This window comes from Pristiophorus japonicus, chromosome 9, assembly GCF_044704955.1.
Source record: "Pristiophorus japonicus isolate sPriJap1 chromosome 9, sPriJap1.hap1, whole genome shotgun sequence".
Classification (NCBI taxonomy): Eukaryota; Metazoa; Chordata; class Chondrichthyes; family Pristiophoridae; genus Pristiophorus; species Pristiophorus japonicus.
Genome location: NC_091985.1, coordinates 201,348,218 through 201,367,302, shown reverse-complemented (window position 1 = coordinate 201,367,302; position 19,085 = coordinate 201,348,218). Strand labels below are relative to the sequence as shown.

Sequence of the window (19,085 nt, the reverse complement as noted above, 5' to 3'; positions counted from 1 at the left end):
TAAATAATAACTTGCTCTTTGATTTTTTTTCTGCCAAAGTGCATGACCTCACACTTTCCAACATTATACTCCATCTGCCAAATTTTTGCCCACTCACTTTGCCTGTCTATATCCTTCTCAGATTTTTTTGTTATCTCCTCACACGTTGCTTTTCCTCCCATCTTTGTATCGTCAGCAAACTTGGCTACGTTACACTCGATCCCTTCCTCCAAGTCGTTAATATAAATTGTAAATAGTTGAGGTCACAGCACTGATCCCTGTGTCACCCCACTAGTTACTGGTTGCCAACCAGAGAATGAACCATTTATCCTGACTCTGTTCTGTTAGTTAGCCAATCCTCTATCCATGCTAATATATTACACCCAACACCGTGAACTTTTATCTTGTGCAGTAACCTTTTACGTGACACCTTGTCAAATACCTTCTGGAAGTCCAAATACACCACATCCACTGGTTCCCCTTTATCCACCCTGTTCCTTACATCCTCAAAGAACTCCAGCAAATTTGTCACACATGACTTCCCCTTCATAAATCCATGCTGATTCTGCCGACCAATTTTGCTCATCCAAATGAACTGCTACTGCTTCTTTAATAATGGACTCCAAAATTTTCCCAACCACAGATGTTAGGCTAACTGGTCTATAGTTTCCTGCTTTTTGTCTGCCTCCTTTTTCAAATAGGGGTGTTACATTTGCAGTTTTTCAATCTGCTGGGACCTCCCCAGAATCCAGGGAATTTTGGTAAATTACAACCAATGCATCCACAATCCCTGCCGCTACTTCTCTTAAGACCCACATATGCAAGCCATCAGGTCCAGGGGATTTATCTGCCTTTAGTCCCATTATCTTACTGAGTACCACCTTCTTAGTGATTGTGATTGTGTTAAGTTCCTTCCCCCATATAGCCCCTTGACTATCCACTGTTGGAATATTGTTAGTGTCCTCTATCGTAAAGACTGATAGAAAATATCTGTTCAGAGTTTCTGCCATCTCCATGTTCCCCATTACTAATTCCCCGGTCTCGTCCTCTAAGGCACCAAAATTTACTTTAGCCACTCTTTTCCTTTTTATATACCAATAGAGACTGTTTTTATAGTTTGTGCTAGTTTACTTTCATAGTCTATCTTCCCTTTCTTAATCATTTTTTTAGTCGTTCTTTGCTGACTTTTAAAAGCTTCCCAGTCTTCTGTCCTCCCACTAGTTTTGGCCACTTTGTATGCCCTTGTTTTTAATTGGATACCATCCTTTATTTCTTTAGTTAGCCACGGATGGCTATCTTCTTTTACACTTGCTATTGAGGGAATGCAGCGAAGGTTCACCAGACTGATTACCGGGATGGTAGGACTGACATATGAAGAAAGACTGTATCGACTAGGCTTATATTCACTGGAATTTAGAAGAATGAGAGGGGATCTCATTGAAACAAATAAAATTCTGACGATTGGACAGGTTAGATGCAGGAAGAATGTTCCCGATGTTGGGGAAGTCCAGAACCAGGGGTCACAGTCTTAAGGATAAGGGGTAAGCCATTTAGGACTGAGATGAGGAGGAACTTCTTCACTCAGTGAGTTGTTAACCTATGGAATTCCCGACCGCAAGAGTTGTTGATGCCAGTTCATTGGATATGTTCAAGAGGGAGTTAGATATGGCCCTTACGGCTAAAGGGATCAAGGGGTATGGAGAGAAAGCAGGAAAGGGGTACTGAGGGAATGATCAGCCATGATCTTATTGAATGGTGGTGCAGGCTCGAAGGGCCGAATGGCCTACTCCTGCACCTGTTTTCTATGTTTCTGTGTCACTTATCAGCCCCAGCCTGAATGTTGTCCAGGTCTTGCTGTATGCGGGCATGGACTGCTCCATTACCTGAGGAGTTGCGAATGGAACTGAATACTGTGCAGTCATCAGCGAACATCCCTAGTTCTGCTTTCATAGCTTTGCAGTCGCCTTTATTTAGAATCAGGACACTGGTTTGAGAACTGACTTTCTCACTCTCCAACTAAATTTGAAATTCAACCATGTTATGTTCACATTTTCCTTGAGGATCCTTTACTATGAGATCATTTATTAATCTTGTCTCATTACACAATACCAGATCTAAGATAGCCTGCTCCCTGGTTGGTTCTGCAACGTACTGTTCAAGGAGACCATCCCAGATACACTCTTATAAACTCTTCCTCAAGTCTACCTTGGCCAATTTGATTTGTCTAATCAATATGAAGCTTAAAATCGCCCGTGATTATTGCCGTACCTTTCTTACAAGCCTCCATTGTTTCTTGATTTATACTCCATCCAACAGTGCAGCTACTGTTAGGGGGCCTATAGACTACGCCCACCAGTGACTTCTTCCCCTTATTATTTCTTATCTATACCCAAATTGATTCTACATCTTGATCTTCTGAGCCCAAATCATTTCTCACCACTGCACTGATCTCATCGTTTATTAACAGAACTACCTGACCTTTTCCTTTCTGTCTATCCTTCTGAATTGTTAAATACCCCTGAATATTTAGTTCCCAGCCTTGGTCATCTTGCAACCACGTCTCTGTAATGGCTATCAGATCATACCCATTTGTATCTATTTGTGCCGTCAACTCATCTATCTTGTTACGAATGCTGCGTGCATTCAGATAAAGAACTTTTAATTTTGACTTTTTACCATTTTTCCCTGCTTTGACCCTACTTTCTGTTACACTCTTATTTTTATACATTCTGTCTTTTCCTGTCACAGTCTGATTCTCATTTCCCACAGTGCTACCCTGCTCTATTGCCTTCTCCTTGCTCTTTGACTTTTTAAATTTCCTCTCACCTGAACCCTCCCCCCCCCCATCCACCGCTCCCCCCCCCCGACCTATTTAGTTTAAAGCCCTCTTTACAGCCCTAGTTATTTGCTTCGCCAGGACATTAGCACCAGCCTGGTTCAAGTGAAGCCCATCCCAACGGAACAGCTCCCTCTTGCCCCGGTACTGGTGCCAGTGCCCCATGAATCGAAACCCATTTCTCCCACACCAGCCTTTGAGCCACGTGTTCATCTCTCTGATCTTATTTACCCGATGCACATTTGCACGTGGCTCAGGTAGTAATCCAGAGATTATTGCCTTCGTGGTTCTGCTTTTTAAACTCTCTCAGCAGAACCTCTTTCTTTGTTCTACCTATGTCATTAGTACCTACGTGGCCCACGACAACTGGATCTTCCCCCTCCCACTCCAAGTTCCTCTCCAGCCCAAGGGCGATGTCCTGAACCATGCACTTCGCAGGCATCACAGCCTTCGGGACTCACGCTCTCGGCTGCAGAGAACAGTATCTATCTCCGAAACTATACTCTTTCCTATCACTGCAACATTTCTTTTTACTCCCCCCACTTGAATGTCCTCCTGTACCACGGCGCTGTGGTCAGTTTGCTCATCCTCCCTGCAGTCCCTGCCCTCGTCCAAGCAGGGAGCACGAATCTCGTACCTGTTGGATAATTGCAAGAGCTGAAGCTCCTCCATCACTACCTCCTGGGTCCCCACAGCTGCCTTGCTCGTAGTCACACCCTCCTGTTCCTAACCATGGACCAAATTTGAATTAATTAATCTAAGGGGTGTGATTGCCTCCTGGAACACAGCGTCCAGGTAACTCTCCCCCTCCCTGATGTGTCGCAGTGTCTGCAGCTCGGACTCCAGCTCATCAACGCGGAGCTGAAGTTCCTCGAGAAACCAACACTTACTGCAGATGTGGTTGCCGTGGACCTCAATGGGGTCAACCAGCTCCCACCTGCAGCAGCAGTAACACAGTCAGATTCGGGTGAATTTATAATGGGGAACAAAGAAATGGCAGACCAATTGAACAAGTACTTTGGTTCTGTCTTCACACAGGAAGACACAAATAACCTTCTGGATGTACTAGGGGTCCGAAGGTCTAGTGAGAAGGAGGAACTGAAGGATATCCTAATTAAGCGGGAAATTGTGTTCGAGAAATTGATGGGATTGAAGGACGATAAATCCCCGGGGCCTGATAGTCTGCATCCTAGAGTACTTAATGAAGTGGCCCTAGAAATAGTGGATGCATTGGTGATTATTTTCCAACAGTCTATCGACTCTGGATCAGTTCCTATGGACTGGAGGGTAGCTAATGTAACACCACTTTTTAAAAAAGGAGGAAGAGAGAAAACGGGTAATTATAGACCAGTTAGCCTGACATCAGTAGTGGGGAAAATGTTGGAATCAATCATTAAGGATGAAATAGCAGCACATTTGGAAAGCAGTGATAGGATTGGTCCAAGTCAGCATGAATTAATGAAGGGAAATCATGCTTGACAAATCTTCTGGAATTTTTTGAGGATGTAACTAGTAGAGTGGACAGGGTAGAACCAGTGGATGTGGTGTATTTGGACTTTCAAAAGGCTTTTGACAAGGTCCCACACAAGAGATTGGTGTGAAAAATCAAAGCACATGGTATTGGGGGTAATGTTCTGATGTGGATAGAGAACTGGTTGGCAGACAGGAAGCAGAGAGTCGAGATTAACAGGTCTTTTTCAGAATGGCAGGCAGTGACTAGTGGAGTGCCGCAGGGCTCAGTGCTGGGACCCCAGCTCTTTACAATGTATATTAATGATTTGGATGATGGAATTGAGTGTAATATCTCCAAGTTTGCCGATGACACTAAACTGGATGGCGGTGTGAGCTGTGAAGAGGACGCTAAGAGGCTGCAGGGTGATTTGGACAGGTTAGGCGAGTGGGCAAATATATGGCAGATGCAGTATAATGTGGATAAATGTGAGGTTATCCACTTTGGGGGCAAAAACACAAAGGCAGAATATTATCTGAATGGCGGCAGATTAGGAAAAGGGGAGGTGCAGCGAGACCTGGGTGTCATGATACATCAGTCATTGAAAGTTGGCATGCAGGTACAGCGGGCGGTGAAGAAGGCAAATGGTATGTTGGCCTTCATAGCTAGGGGATTTGAGTATAGGAGCAGGGAAGTCTTACTGCAGTTGTACAGGGACTTGGTGAGGCCTCCCCTGGAATATTATGTTCAGTTTTGGTCTCCTAATCTGAGGAAGGACATTCTTGCGATTGAGGGAGTGCAGCGAAGGTTCACCAGACTGATTCCTGGGATGGCAGAACAGACATATGAGGAGGGACTGGATCGACTGGGCCTGTATTCACTGGAGTTTAGAAGCATGAGAGGGGATCTCATAGAAACATATAAAATTCTGACGGGACTGGACAGGTTAGATGCAGGAAGAATGTTCCCGATGTTGGGGAAGTCCAGAACCAGGGGTCACAGTCTTAAGGATAAGGGGTAAGCCATTTAGGACTGAGATGAGGAGGAACTTCTTCACTCAGTGAGTTGTTAACCTATGGAATTCCTTACCGCAGAGAGTTGTTGATGCCAGTTCATTGGATATATTCAAGAGGGAGTTAGATATGGCCCTTGCATCTCAAGGGATCAAGGGGTATGGAGAGAAAGCAGGAACGGGGTACTGAAAATAATCAGCGATGATCTTATTGAATGGTGGTGCAGGCTGGAAGGACCGGATGGCCTACTCCTGCACCTATTTTCTGTGTTTCTACATCGCTTGCCCTGCCATCTCTAATGTATTTAATTAATTTTTCACGTTAGATTTTTAATCCCAGCTCTTAATTTAAACCAATGCCCAAGAAAAGAGAGAAACTGACCAACCAATTACTTCCCCGCTTTCCTGTGACATCACATTTTGAATCTTTTTACTTCTTATCCTACCAGGTTACTTGGTGCTGTTTCGGCTGTCTGCTCAGCTGACTCACGCCCTGTGTAGGCTTACCGCTGCTCCCACTCTCGCGCCCTTTCCGAAGTCCAGCTGCTTGGCTGACTCATGCCCTTTGTCGTCTTACCGCTGATCGCACTCTCACACCCTTTCCGAAGGGATGGGCGCAAGTAGGTTTTTCCCCTCGCGTTGGTTCTCTCACCACCTGCTGCAGGCCCAGTCTGACAGTTATGTCCTTCGGGACTTTGCCAGATCGATTAGTAGTGGTGCTACCGAGCCAGTCTTGATGGACATTGAAGTCCCCCACCCAGAGTACATTCTGTGCACCTTGCTACTCTCAGTGCTTCTTCCAAGTGTTCAACATGGAGGAGTACTGATTCGTCAGCTGAAGGAGGGCGGTAGGTGGTCATCAGCAGGAGGTTTCCTTGCCCATGCTTGACCTTGAGCCAGGAGACTTTAATATGCACAAAGATTGGGCTAGCCAAACTGGAAGCAATACGGTAGAGGAGGATTTCCTGGAGTGCATAAGGGATGGTTTTCCAGACCAATATGTCGAGGAACCAACTAGGCGGGAAGCCATCTTAGACTGGGTGTTGTGTAATGAGAGAGGATTAATTCGCAATCTCGTTGTGCAAGACCCCTTGGGGAAGAATGACCATAATATGGTGGAATTCTGCATTAGGATGGAGAATGAAACAGTTAATTCAGAGACCATGGTCCAGAACTTAAAGAAGGGTAACTTTGAAGGTATGAGGCGTGAATTGGCTAGGATAGATTGGCGAATTATACTTAAGGGGTTGACTGTGGATGGGCAATGGCAGACATTTAGAGACCGCATGGATGAACTACAACAATTGTACATTCCTGTCTGCCGTAAAAATAAAAAAGGGAAGGTGGCTCAACCGTGGCTATCAAGGGAAATCAGGGATAGTATTAAAGCCAAGGAAGTGGCATACAAATTGCCCAGAAATAGCAGCGAGCCCGGGGACTGGGAGAAATTTAGAACTCAGCAGAGGAGGACAAAGGGTTTGATTAGGTCAGGGAAAAAAGAGTACGAGAAGAAGCTTGCAGGGAACATTAAGACGGATTGCATAAGTTTCCATAGATATGTAAAGAGAAAAAGGTTAGTAAAGACAAATGTAGGTCCCCTGCAATCAGAATCAGGGGAAGTCATAACTGGGAACAAAGAAATGGCAGACCAATTGAACAAGTACTTTGGTTCGTTATTCACTAAAGAGGACACAAACAACCTTCCGGATAGAAAAGGGGTCAGAGGGTCTAGTAAGGAGGAGGAACTGAGGGAAATCCTTATTAGTCGGGAAATTGTGTTGGGGAAATTGATGGATTGAAGGCCGATAAATCCCCAGGGCCTGATGGACTGCATCCCAGAGTACTTAAGGAGGTGGCCTTGGAAATAGCGAATGCATTGACAGTCATTTTCCAACATTCCATTGACTCTGGATCAGTTCCTATCGAGAGGAGGGTAGCCAATGTAACGCCACTTTTTAAAAAAGGAGGGAGAGAGAAAACAGGGAATTATAGACCGGTCAGCCTGACCTCAGTAGTGGGTAAAATGATGGAATCAATTATTAAGGATGTCATAGCAGCGCATTTGGAAAATGGTGACATTATAGGTCCAAGTCAGCATGGATTTGTGAAAGGGAAATCATGCTTGACAAATCTTCTGGAATTTTTTGAGGATGTTTCCAGTCGAGTGGACAAGGGAGAACCAGTTGATGTGGTGTATTTGGACTTTCAGAAGGCTTTCGACAAGGTCCCACACAAGAGATTAATGTGCAAAGTTAAAGCACATGGGATTGGGGGTAGTGTGCTGAAATGGATTGAGAACTGGTTGTCAGACAGGAAGCAAAGAGTAGGAGTAAATGGGTACTTTTCAGAATGGCAGGCAGTGACTAGTGGGGTACCGCAAGGTTCTGTGCTGGGGCCCCAGCTGTTTACACTGTACATTAATGATTTAGACGAGGGGATTAAATGTAGTATCTCCAAATTTGCGGATGACACTAAGTTGGGTGGCAGTGTGAGCTGCGAGGAGGATGCTATGAGGCTGCAGAGTGACTTGGATAGGTTAGGTGAGTGGGCAAATGAATGGCAGATGAAGTATAATGTGGATAAATGTGAGGTTATCCACTTTGGTGGTAAAAACAGAGAGACAGACTATTATCTGAATGGTGACAGATTAGGAAAAGGGGAGGTGCAACGAGACCTGGGTGTCATGGTACATCTGTCATTGAAGGTTAGCATGCAGGTACAGCAGGTGGTTAAGAAAGCAAATGGCGTGTTGGCCTTCATAGCGAGGGGATTTGAGTACAGGGACAGGGAGGTGTTGCTACAGTTGTACAGGGCCTTGGTGAGGCCACACCTGGAGTATTGTGTACAGTTTTGGTCTCCTAACTTGAGGAAGGACGTTCTTGCTATTGAGGGAGTGCAGCGAAGATTCACCAGACTGATTCCCGGCATGGTGGGACTGACGTATCAAGAAAGACTGGATCAACTGGGATTGTATTCACTGGAGTTCAGAAGAATGAGAGGGGACCTCATAGAAACGTTTAAAATTCTGACGGGTTTAGACAGGTTAGATGCAGGAAGAATGTTACCAATGTTGGGGAAGTCCAGAACCAGGGGTCACAGTCTAAGGATAAGGGGTAAGCCATTTAGGACCGAGATGAGGAGAAACTTCTTCACCCAGAGAGTGGTGAACCTGTGGAATTCTCTACCACAGAAAGTAGTTGAGGCCAATTCACTAAATATATTCAAAAGGGAGTTAGATGAAGTCCTTACTACTCGGGGGATCAAGGGGTATGGCGAGAAAGCAGGAATGGGGTACTGAAGTTGCATGTTCAGCCATGAACTCATTGAATGGCGGTGCAGGCTAGAAGGGCTGAATGGCCTACTCCTGCACCTATTTTCTATGTTTCTATGTAATACTATGTGCTTTAATTTTGCACACCAATCTCTTGTGTGGGACCTTGTCAAAAGCCTTTTGAAAGTCCAAATACACCACATCCACTGGTTCTCCCTTGTCCACTCTACCACTTACATCCTCAAAAAATTCTTAGTTAGCCATGGCTGGTTCATCTTAAGAGTCTTTCTTTCTCACTGGAATATATCTTTGCTGTGAGTTATAAAATATCTCCTTAAATGTCTGTCACTGCTTATCTACCATCTTACCCTTCCTTTGTAATTGCCTTTATTTAAGTTCAGGGCACGAGTACGAGATCCAAGTTTCTCAGCCTCAAACTGAATTTGAAATTATACCATGTTATGATCACTCTTCCCAAGAGGATCCTTTACTATGAGATCATTAATTGCACATTACCAGATCTAAAATAGTCTGCTCCCTGGTTGGCTCCACATCGTATTGTTCTAAGAACATCCCGAATACACTCTATGAACTCTTCCTTAAGGCTACCTTTGCCAATTTGATTTGTCCAATGAAAAAGATTAAAATCGCCCATGATTATTGCAGTATTTCTTACAAACCTCCATGTGTTGTTGATTTATATGCTGTCCTGCAGTGTAGCTACTGTTAGAGGACCTATAGACTACTCCTACCAGTGATTTCTTTCCCTTATTATTTCTTATCTTGACACAAACTGGTTCTACATCTTGATCTTCTGAGAAGAAAAGGCTGGAGTTTACAACCATCTTCAGCCAGATGTGCCGAGAGGATGATCCATATCGGCCTCCTCCTAAGGAAGCCAGTCTTCAGCCAATTCGATTCACTCCACGTGATATCAAAAACAGCTGAATGCATTGGATACAGCAAAGGCTATGGGTTCCGACAATACACCGGCTGTTGTGCTGAAGACTTGTGCTCCAGAACTAGCCACACCTCTAGCCAAGCTGTTCGAGTACAGTTACAACACTGGCATCGATGCGACAATGTGGAAAACTGCCACAAAAAGCAGGACAAATCCAATCTGGTCAATTACTGCCCCATCAGTCTATTCTCAATCATTCGCAAAGTGATGGAAGTTGTCACCAACAGTAGTATCAAGCGGCACTTACTCACCAATAACCTGCTCACCGATACCCAGTTTGGGTTCCGCCAGGACCACTCGGCTCCAGACCTCATCACATCCTTGGTCCAAACATGATCAAAAGAGCTGAATTCCAGAGGCAAAGTGAGAGTGACTGCCCTCGACATCAGGGCAGCATCAAGGAGCTGTAGTAAAACTGAAGTCAATGGGAATCTGGGGGAAAACTCTACGCTGGCTGGAGTCATACCTAGCACAAAAGAAGATAGTTGTGGTAGTTGGAGGTCAATCATCACAGCCATAGGACATCGTTGTAGGAGTTCCTCAGGGCAGTGTCCTAGGCTCAACCATCTTCAGTTGCTTCATCAATGACCTTCCTTCCATTATAAGGTCAGAAGTGGGGAAGTTCGCTGATGACTGCACAGTGTTATGTTCCATTCGCAACTTCTCAGATAATGGAGCAGTCCATGCCTGCGTACAGCAAGATCTGGACAACATTCAGGCTTGGGCTGATAAGTGGCAAGTAACATTCACGCCACAAGTGCCAGGCAATGACTATCCACCACCCCATAACATTCAATGGCATTACCATAACCGAATCCCCTACCATCAACATCCTTGGGGTTACCATTGACCAGAAACTTAACTGGAACAGCCACATAAATACTGTGGCAACAAGAGCAAGTCAGAGGCTAGGTATTTTATGGTGAGTGTCTCACCTCCTGACTCCCCAGAGCCTTTCCACCATCTACAAGGCACAAGTCAGGAGTGTGATGGAATACTCTCCACTTGCTTGGATGAATGCAACTGCGACAACACTCAAGAAGCTTGACTACATCCATGACAAAGCAGCCTGCTTTATTGGCACCCATCCACCACCTTAAACATCCACTCCCTCCATCATCGATGTACCGTGGCTGTAGTGTTTACCATGTACAAGATACACTGCATCAACTCGCCAAGGCTTCTTCAGCAGCACCTCCCAAACCCGCGACCTCTACCAACTAGAAGGACAAGGGCAGCAGGCGCATGGGAACACCACCACCTCCACGTTTCCTTCCAAGTCACACACCATCCTGATTTGGAAGCATATCGCCATTCCTTCATTATCGCTGGGTCAAAATCCTGGAACTCCCTCCCTAACAGTACTGTGGGAGTACCTTCACCACATGCACTGCAGCAGTTCAAGAAGATGGCTCCCCCCCATCTTCTCAAGGGCAGTTATGGATGGACAATAAATGCTGGCCTTACCAGCAACGCCCACATCCCGTGAACGAATAAAAAAAAGAATCAGAACCATCTGACCTCTCAAGTCGGCGTTAAAGATTCCATTACATTATTTCGAAGAAAAGAGAGATCTCCGGTGTCCTGGCTAACATTTATCCCTCAACCAACATCACTAAAACAGAAGCCGTGAAAAGGCTCAAAAATGGAACAGTCGGTAACAGGACATCAATTAGTCTCCTCTTGGAGAAATCAAGGAATCGACTCACTGTATGTAGGAAACAAAGCTGATTTATTTGACAGTTGTTTGACAGAGGGTGCAGAAAAGATTTACACGAATGATTCCAGGGATGAGGGACTTCAGTTACATGGATAGACTGGTGAAGCTGGGGTTGTTCTTCTTAGAACAGAGAAGGTTGAGAGGAGATTTGATAGAGGTGCTCTAAAATCATGAAGGGTCTGGACAGAGTAGAGAGAAAATATTCCCATTGGCGGAAGGGTTGAGAACCAGAGGACACAGATTCAAGGTGATTGGCAAAAGAACCAAAGGCGACATGAGAAAAAACTTTTCTTTAAGCACCGAGTGGTTAGGATCTGGAATGCATGGCCTGAAAGGCTGGTGGAGGCAGATTCAATTGTGGCTTTCAAAAAGGGAATTGATAAGTACATGAAATAAAACATTTGCAGGGTCACGGGGAAAGGACGGGGATTGGGACTATTTACAATCTATATTAACGACTTGGAAGAAGGGACTGAGTGTAATGTAGCCAAGTTTGCTGATGATACAAAGATGAGAGGAAAAGCAATGTGTGAGGAGGACACAAAACATTTGCAAAAGGAATCGACAGGCTAAGTGAGTGGGCAAAAATTTGGCAGATGGAGTGTAATGTTGGAAAGTCTGAGGTCATGCACTTTGGTAGAAAAAAATCCAAGAGCAAGTTATTATTTAAATGGAGAAAGATTGCAAAGTGCTGCAATACAGCAGGACCTGTGGGTACTTTGGAGGCAGTTCAGAGAAGTTTTACTAGGTTGATTCCGGAGATGAGGGGGTTGACTTATGAGGAAAGGTTGAGTAGGTTGGGTCTCTACTCATTGGAATTCAGAAGAATGAGACGTGATCTTATCAAAACATATATGAGGGGGCTTGACAAGGTGGATGCAGAGAGGATGTTTCCACTGATGCGGGAGACTAGAACTAGAGGCCGCCCATTTAAAACAGAGATGAGGAGAAATTTCTTCTCTCAGAGGGTTGTAAATCTGTGGACTTCGCTGCCTCAGAGAGATGTGGAAGCTGGGACATTGAATAAATTTAAGACAGAAATAGACAGTTTCTTAAACGATAAAGGGTTATGGGGAGTGGGCAGGGAAGTGGAGCTGAGTCCATGATCAGACCAGCCATGATCTTATTGAATGGTGGAGCAGACTCGAGGGGTGGTGTGGCCTACTCCTGCTCCTATTTCTTATGTTCTAATGACTAGCTGAAGTGCTCTTGCAGAGAGCCGGCATGGGTTCGATGGTCCAAAAGGCCTCCTACTGTGCTGTGACCATTCTATGATTCAATGATATCCAGAAAATTAAACTCCAGCCCAGATATAGGGATTAATTACACCAGCGGCAACATGTTTCAGTCCTGGATGTGATTAACGGCAACAATAACAGCAGAGTCCAACCCCTGCAGTCACTTGTGAACTCGCTGGTGTGTCAGCAGGTTGGATGACTGAGTGAATCCCTTCCCACACTCAGAGCAGGTGAATGGCCTCTCCCCAGTGTGAACTCGCTGGTGTCTCAGCAGGTTGGATGATCGAGTGAAATGCTTCTCACACTCGGAGCAGGTGAATAGCCTCTCCCCAGTGTGAACTCGCTGGTGTGCTAGCAGGTAAGATGATCGAGTGAAAGCCTTCCCACACTCAGAGCAGATGAACGGCTTCTCCCCAGTATGAATGCGTTGGTGTGTCAGCAGGTGGGATGATCGAGTGAAACCCTTCCCACATTCAGAGCAGATGAATGGCCTCTCCCCAGTGTGAATGTGTTGGTGTGTCAGCAGGCCAAATGATCGAGTGAATCCCTTCCCACACACGGGGCAGGTGAATGGCCTCTCTCCGTTGTGATGCCGTCGATGAGTTTCCAGCGCAGAGGGGCAATTGAATCCCTTCCCACAGTCTCCACATTCCCACGGTTTCTCCATGGTGCGGGTGTCCTTGTGTCTCTCCAGGTTGGATGATCAATTGAAGCTTCGTCCACATACACAATATTTCTCCCCTCTGTGAATGGTGCGATGTTTTTTCAGGCTGTGTAACTGGTTAAAGCTCTTTCCACAGTCAGTGCACTGGAACACTCTCACTCGGGTGTGTGTGTCTCGGTGATTTACCAGTCACACTAATGTTTAATATCTTTTCTCACAGACAGAACAGACAAATGTTTCTCCTTCCACATTCAAAGGCCGATGATATACAGGTGTATCGAGTGACTGTGATTGATTCGAGTTTCCCGTCTGTAAATCCTCCTTTTCTAATATTCTGTAAAAGGAGTTTACAAAAGTCAGCACTGAGGACAGACAATCCTAGTTTCTATGGAACATTCTTTCCTCTCTAGTTCCCCAAAGCTGTAAATTCCCATCCCACACACTCTCCCTCCACCCTGTGCTGAAATCCAAACTCATCGCACCACCTCCATCATTTCTTTCCTCCATCTGCAATTTTCTCACTCCCTCTTCTCTGGTTGGGTTCAGTTCGATATCCCTAGTGCGCAGACTGAGAATAAGCAAGGAAATTATTTTCTCTCCTGGTCACTGGAACCCTAAACCCCACCCACCCTCTGCTCCTGTACCAAGATGGCCACGCAGGCGCCCTGATCCTGCCCAAGAATTCAGCTAGTTACCCCGAGTGGTCGGGTCTATCATCGCAGGTCAAACATGGAGCCTGCGGGCTCATATTCGAGGCCTGAGGCCGACACCAGGTGTTTATGAATCTGCCCAGCCCACCCAGGGATCCAATTCCTCCGCTGAGCTCACAAGCTCCTACTGACTCGCGGAACGTCTCTTCCGCCTCAGACCACCTCCACCACTGGCACTGCGCCTGCTCAGAGCACAGCCCGGTCCCGTGTCTGGGCTCCTGGTGTCATTGATAGAGCACTTTATCCCTGCGCGGGGGATTCTAACTACAGAAGTAAACGTTGCAACATTTGGTAGTGAAATGGATTGATTCAGGACAGACAGCAGGGATTATTGCAGGAAATAACACAGTGCAGTGAGAAAGGTAATGCAGTGGATGTTGTGTAGATGGATTGTCAAAAGGTGTTTGATAAGGTGCCGGACAGGAGGCTTGTTGATCAAATTAAAGGTATTAAAGGGATTGGGGTCGCGTGGAGAGGAAGTTTGGTAAAGGGCAGAAAACAGAGAGTAGTGGTTAATGGATGTTCTTCAGAATGGAGGGATGTAAACAGTGGTGTCCCCAGGGTCAGTGTTGGGATCATTGCTCTTAATATAGAGACAGGATCTGGGCTAGGGAATAAGTACATAAGAATTAGAAGCAGGAGTAGGCCATTTGGCCCCTCGAGCCTGCTCCACCATTCAATAAGATCATATTGATTCATCAATTGATCCACCGCTACGAAAAACAATAATAAGAATAAAACCGGACGGAGCACCTGGCATCGACCTCCGCACCGGCTACGGACTCGACAAAGGCACACCCAGCCCAGTCTTTCTCACCAAAATCTGAGGACTTGTGCCAAAATTGGAAGAGATGGCCCAGACTAGTCAAGCAACAGCCTGACATAGTCATACTCACAGAATCATACCTTTCAGCCAATGTCCCAGACTCCTCCATCACCATCCCTGGGTATGTCCTGTCCCACCGGTGGCGGCACAGTAGTATACATTCGGGAGGGTGTGACCCTGGGAGTCCTCACCACTGACTCTGGACCCCATGAAGTCTCCTAACATAGAAACATCGAAAATAGGTGCAGGAGTAGGCCATTCGGCCCTTCTAGCCTGCACCGCCATTCAATGAGTTCATGGCTGAACATGCAAATTCAGTACCCCATTCCTGCTTTCTCGCCATACTCCTTGATCCCCCGAGTAGTAAGGATATCATCTTAACTCCCTTTTGAATATATTTAGTGAATTGGCCTCAACTACTTTCTGTGTTAGAGAATTCCACAGGTTCACCACTCTCTGGGTGAAGAAGTTTCTCCTCATCTCGGTCCTAAATGGCTTACCCCTTATCCTTAGACTGTGACCCCTGGTTCTGGACTTCCCCAACATTGGGAACATTCTTCCTGCATCCAACCTGTCTAAACCCGTCAGAATTTTAAACGTTTCTATGAGGTCCCCTCTCATTCTTCTGAACTCCAGTGAATACAAGCCCAGTTGATTTAGTCTTTCTTGATAGGTCAGTCCCGCCATCCCGGGAATCAGTCTGGTGAACCTTCGCTGCACTCCCTCAATAACAAGAATGTAATTCCTCAGGTTAGGAGACCAAAACTGTACACAATACTCCAGGTGTGGCCTCACCAAGGCCCTGTGCAACTGTAGTAACACCTACCTGCCCCTGTACTCAAATCCCCTCGCTATGAAGGCCAACATGCCATTTGCTTTCTTAACCGCCTGCTGTACCTGCATGCCAACCTTAAATGACTGATGTACCATGACACCCAGGTCTCGTTGCACCTCCCCTTTTCCTAATCTGTCACCATTCAGATAATAGTCTGTCTCTCTGTTTTTACCACCAAAGTGGATAACCTCACATTTATCCACATTATACTTCATCTGCCATGCATTTGCCCACTCACCTAACCTATCCAAGTCACTCTGCAGCCTCATAGCATCCTCCTCGCAGCTCACACTGCCACCCAACTTAGTGTCATCCGCAAATTTGGAGATACTACATTTAATCCCCTCGTCTAAATCATTAATGTACAGTGTAAACAGCTGGGGCCCCAGCACAGAACCTTGCGGTACCCCACTAGTCACTGCCTGCCATTCCGAAAAGTACCCATTTACTCCTACTCTTTGCTTCCTGTCTGACAACCAGTTCTCAATCCACGTCAGCACACTGCCCCCAATCCCATATGCTTTAACTTTGCACATTAATCTCTTGTGTGGGACCTTGTCGAAAGCCTTCTGAAAGTCCAAATATACCACATCAACTGGTTCTCTGTTGTCCACTTTACTGGAAACATCCTCAAAAAATGCCAGAAGATTTGTCAAGCATGATTTCCCTTTCACAAATCCATGCTGACTTGGACCTGTCATGTCACCATTTTCCAAATGCGCTGCTATGACATCCTTAATAATTGATTCCATCATTTTACCCACTACTGAGGTCTGGCTGACCGGTCTATAATTCCCTGTTTTCTCTCCCTCCTTTTTTAAAAAGTGGGGTTACATTGGCTACCCTCCACTCGATAGGAACTGATCCAGAGTCAATGGAATGTTGGAAAATGACTGTCAATGCATCCGCTATTTCCAAGGCCACCTCCTTAAGTACTCTGGGATGCAGTCCATTAGGCCCTGGGGATTTATCGGCCTTCAATCCCATCAATTTCCCCAACACAATTTCCCGATTAAGAAAGATTTCCCTCAGTTCCTCCTCCTTACTAGACCCTCTGACCTCTTTTGTATCCGGAAGGTTGTTTGTGTCCTCCTTAGTGAATACCGAACCAAAGTACTTGTTCAATTGGTCTGCCATTTCTTTGTTCCCCGTTATGACTTCCCCTGATTCTGACTGCAGGGGACCTACATTTGTCTTTACTAACCTTTTTCTCCTTACATACCTATAGAAACTTTTGCAATCCGCCTTAATGTTTCCTGCAAGCTTCTTCTCGTACTCCATTTTCCCTGCCCTAATCAAACCCTTTGTCCTCCTCTGCTGAGTTCTAAATTTCTCCCAGTCCCCGGGTTCGCTGCTATTTCTGGCCAATTTGTATGCCACTTCCTTGGCTTTAATAATATCCCTGATTTCCCTAGATAGCCACGGTTGAGCCACCTTCCCTTTTTTATTTTTACGCCAGACAGGAATGTACAATTGTTGTCGTTCATCCATGCGGTCTCTAAATGTCTGCCATTGCCCATCCACAGTCAACCCCTTAAGTATCATTCGCCAATCTATCCTATACAATTCACGCCTCATACCTTCAAATTTACCCTTCTTTAAGTTCTGGACCATGGTCTCTGAATTAACTGTTTCATTCTCCATCCTAATGCAGAATTCCACCATATTATGGTCACTCTTCCCCAAGGGGCCTCGCACAATGAGCTTGCTAATTAATCCTCTCTCATTACACAGCACCCAGTCTAAGATGGCCTCCCCCCTAGTTGGTTCCTCGACATATTGGTCTAGAAAACCATCTCTTATGCACTCCAGGAAATCCTCCTCCACCGTATTGCTTCCAGTTTGGCTAGCCCAATCTATGTGCATATTAAAGTCACCCATTATAACTGCTGCACCTTTATTGCATGCACCCCTGATTTCCTGTTTGATGCCCTCCCCAACATCACTACTACTGTTTGGAGGTCTGTACACAACTCCCACTAACGTTTTTTGCCCTTTGGTGTTCTGCAGCTCTACCCATATAGATTCCACATCATCCAAGCTAATGTCTTTCCTAACTATTGCATTAATCTCCTCTTGAACCAGCAATGCTACCCCACCTCCTTTTCCTTTTATTCTATCCTTCCTGAATGTTGAATACCCCTGGATGTTGAGTTCCCAGCCCTGATCATCCTGGAGCCACGTGTCCGTAATTCCAATCACATCATATTTGTTAACATCTATTTGCACAGTTAATTCATCCACCTTATTGCGGATACTCCTTGCATTAAGACACAAAGCCTTCAGGTTTGTTTTTTTAACACCCTTTGTCCTTTTAGAATTTTGCTGTACAGTGGTCCTTTTTGTTCTTTGCCTTGGGTTTCTCTGCCCTCCACTTTTCCTTATCTCCTTTCTGTCTTTTGCTTTTGCCTCCTTTTTGTCTCCCTCTGTCTCCCTGCATTGATTCCCATCCCCCTGCCATATTAGTTTAACTCCTCCCCAACAGCACTCGCAAACACTTCCCCTAGGACATTGGTTCCGGTCCTGCCCAGGTGCAGACCGTCTGGTTTGTACTGGTCCCACCTCCCCCAGAACCGGTTCCAATGCCCCAGGAATTTGAATCCCTCCCTGCTGCACCACTGCTCAAGCCACGTATTCATCTGCGCTATCCTGCGATTCCTACTCTGACTGGCACGTGGCACTGGTAGCAATCCCGAGATTACTACTTTTGAGGTCCTACTTTTTAATTTAGCTCCTAGCTCCTTAAATTCGTTTCGTAGGGCCTCATCCCTTTTTTTACCTATGTCGTTGGTACCAATGTGCACCACGACAACTGGCTGTTCTCCCTCCCTTTTCAGAATGTCCTGCACCCGCTCCGAGACATCCTTGACCCTTGCACCAGGGAGGCAACATACCATCCTGGAGTCTCGGTTGCGGCCGCAGAAACGCCTATCTATTCCCCTCACCATTGAATCCCCTATCACTATCGCTCTCCCACTCTTTTTCCTGCCCTCCTGTGCAGCAGAGCCACCCACGGTGCCATGAACTTGGCTGCTGCTGCCCTCCCCTGATGAGTCATCCCCCCCCAACAGTACTCAAAGCGGTGTATCTGTTTTGCAGGGGGATGACCACAGGGGACCTCTGCACTACCTTCCTTGCACTACTCTTCCTGCTGGTTTTCCATTCCCTATCTGGCTGTGGACCATTCTCCTGCAGTAAGACCAACTCGCTACACGTGCTACTCACGTCATTCTCAGCATCGTGGATGCTCCAGAGTGAATCCACCCTCAGCTCCAACTCCGCAACGCGGACCGTCAGGAACTCGAGGCGGATACACTTCCCGCACACGTAGTCGTCAGGGACACTGGAATTGGCAACACAATGTTAAAAGTTACTGACTAATATAAAAAAAAAAGAAAAACTACTCACCAATCACCAGCCAATCACTTACCCCTTCGGCTGTGACGTCACCTTTCTGTTTCTTTCTACTTCTTTTTTGCCTTCTCCCTGTAGCTGCACAAGTCACGCCTTTTGTAGGCCTCTGCTGATCCCCGGACTCACGCCTCAGCGACCACGAACTCCCGCTGCCTCTCGCGGCCCTTTG

The 19,085-nt window shown here is 46.0% G+C and overlaps 2 protein-coding genes across 2 annotated transcripts in view; one reads left to right on the top strand and one right to left on the bottom strand.

The window, feature by feature from the left end:
• The window catches only part of LOC139273407 (zinc finger protein 436-like), a 70,008-nt gene that overhangs the window by 7,199 nt on the left and 43,724 nt on the right, over nt 1-19,085 (top strand). The window lies entirely within an intron of this gene.
• LOC139273415 (zinc finger protein 3-like) lies at nt 11,602-13,389 on the bottom strand. Its single transcript, XM_070890306.1, has one exon. The coding sequence runs from the start codon at nt 13,132-13,134 to the stop codon at nt 12,628-12,630; it is 507 nt and encodes a 168-aa protein (XP_070746407.1). The 5' UTR covers nt 13,135-13,389; the 3' UTR covers nt 11,602-12,627.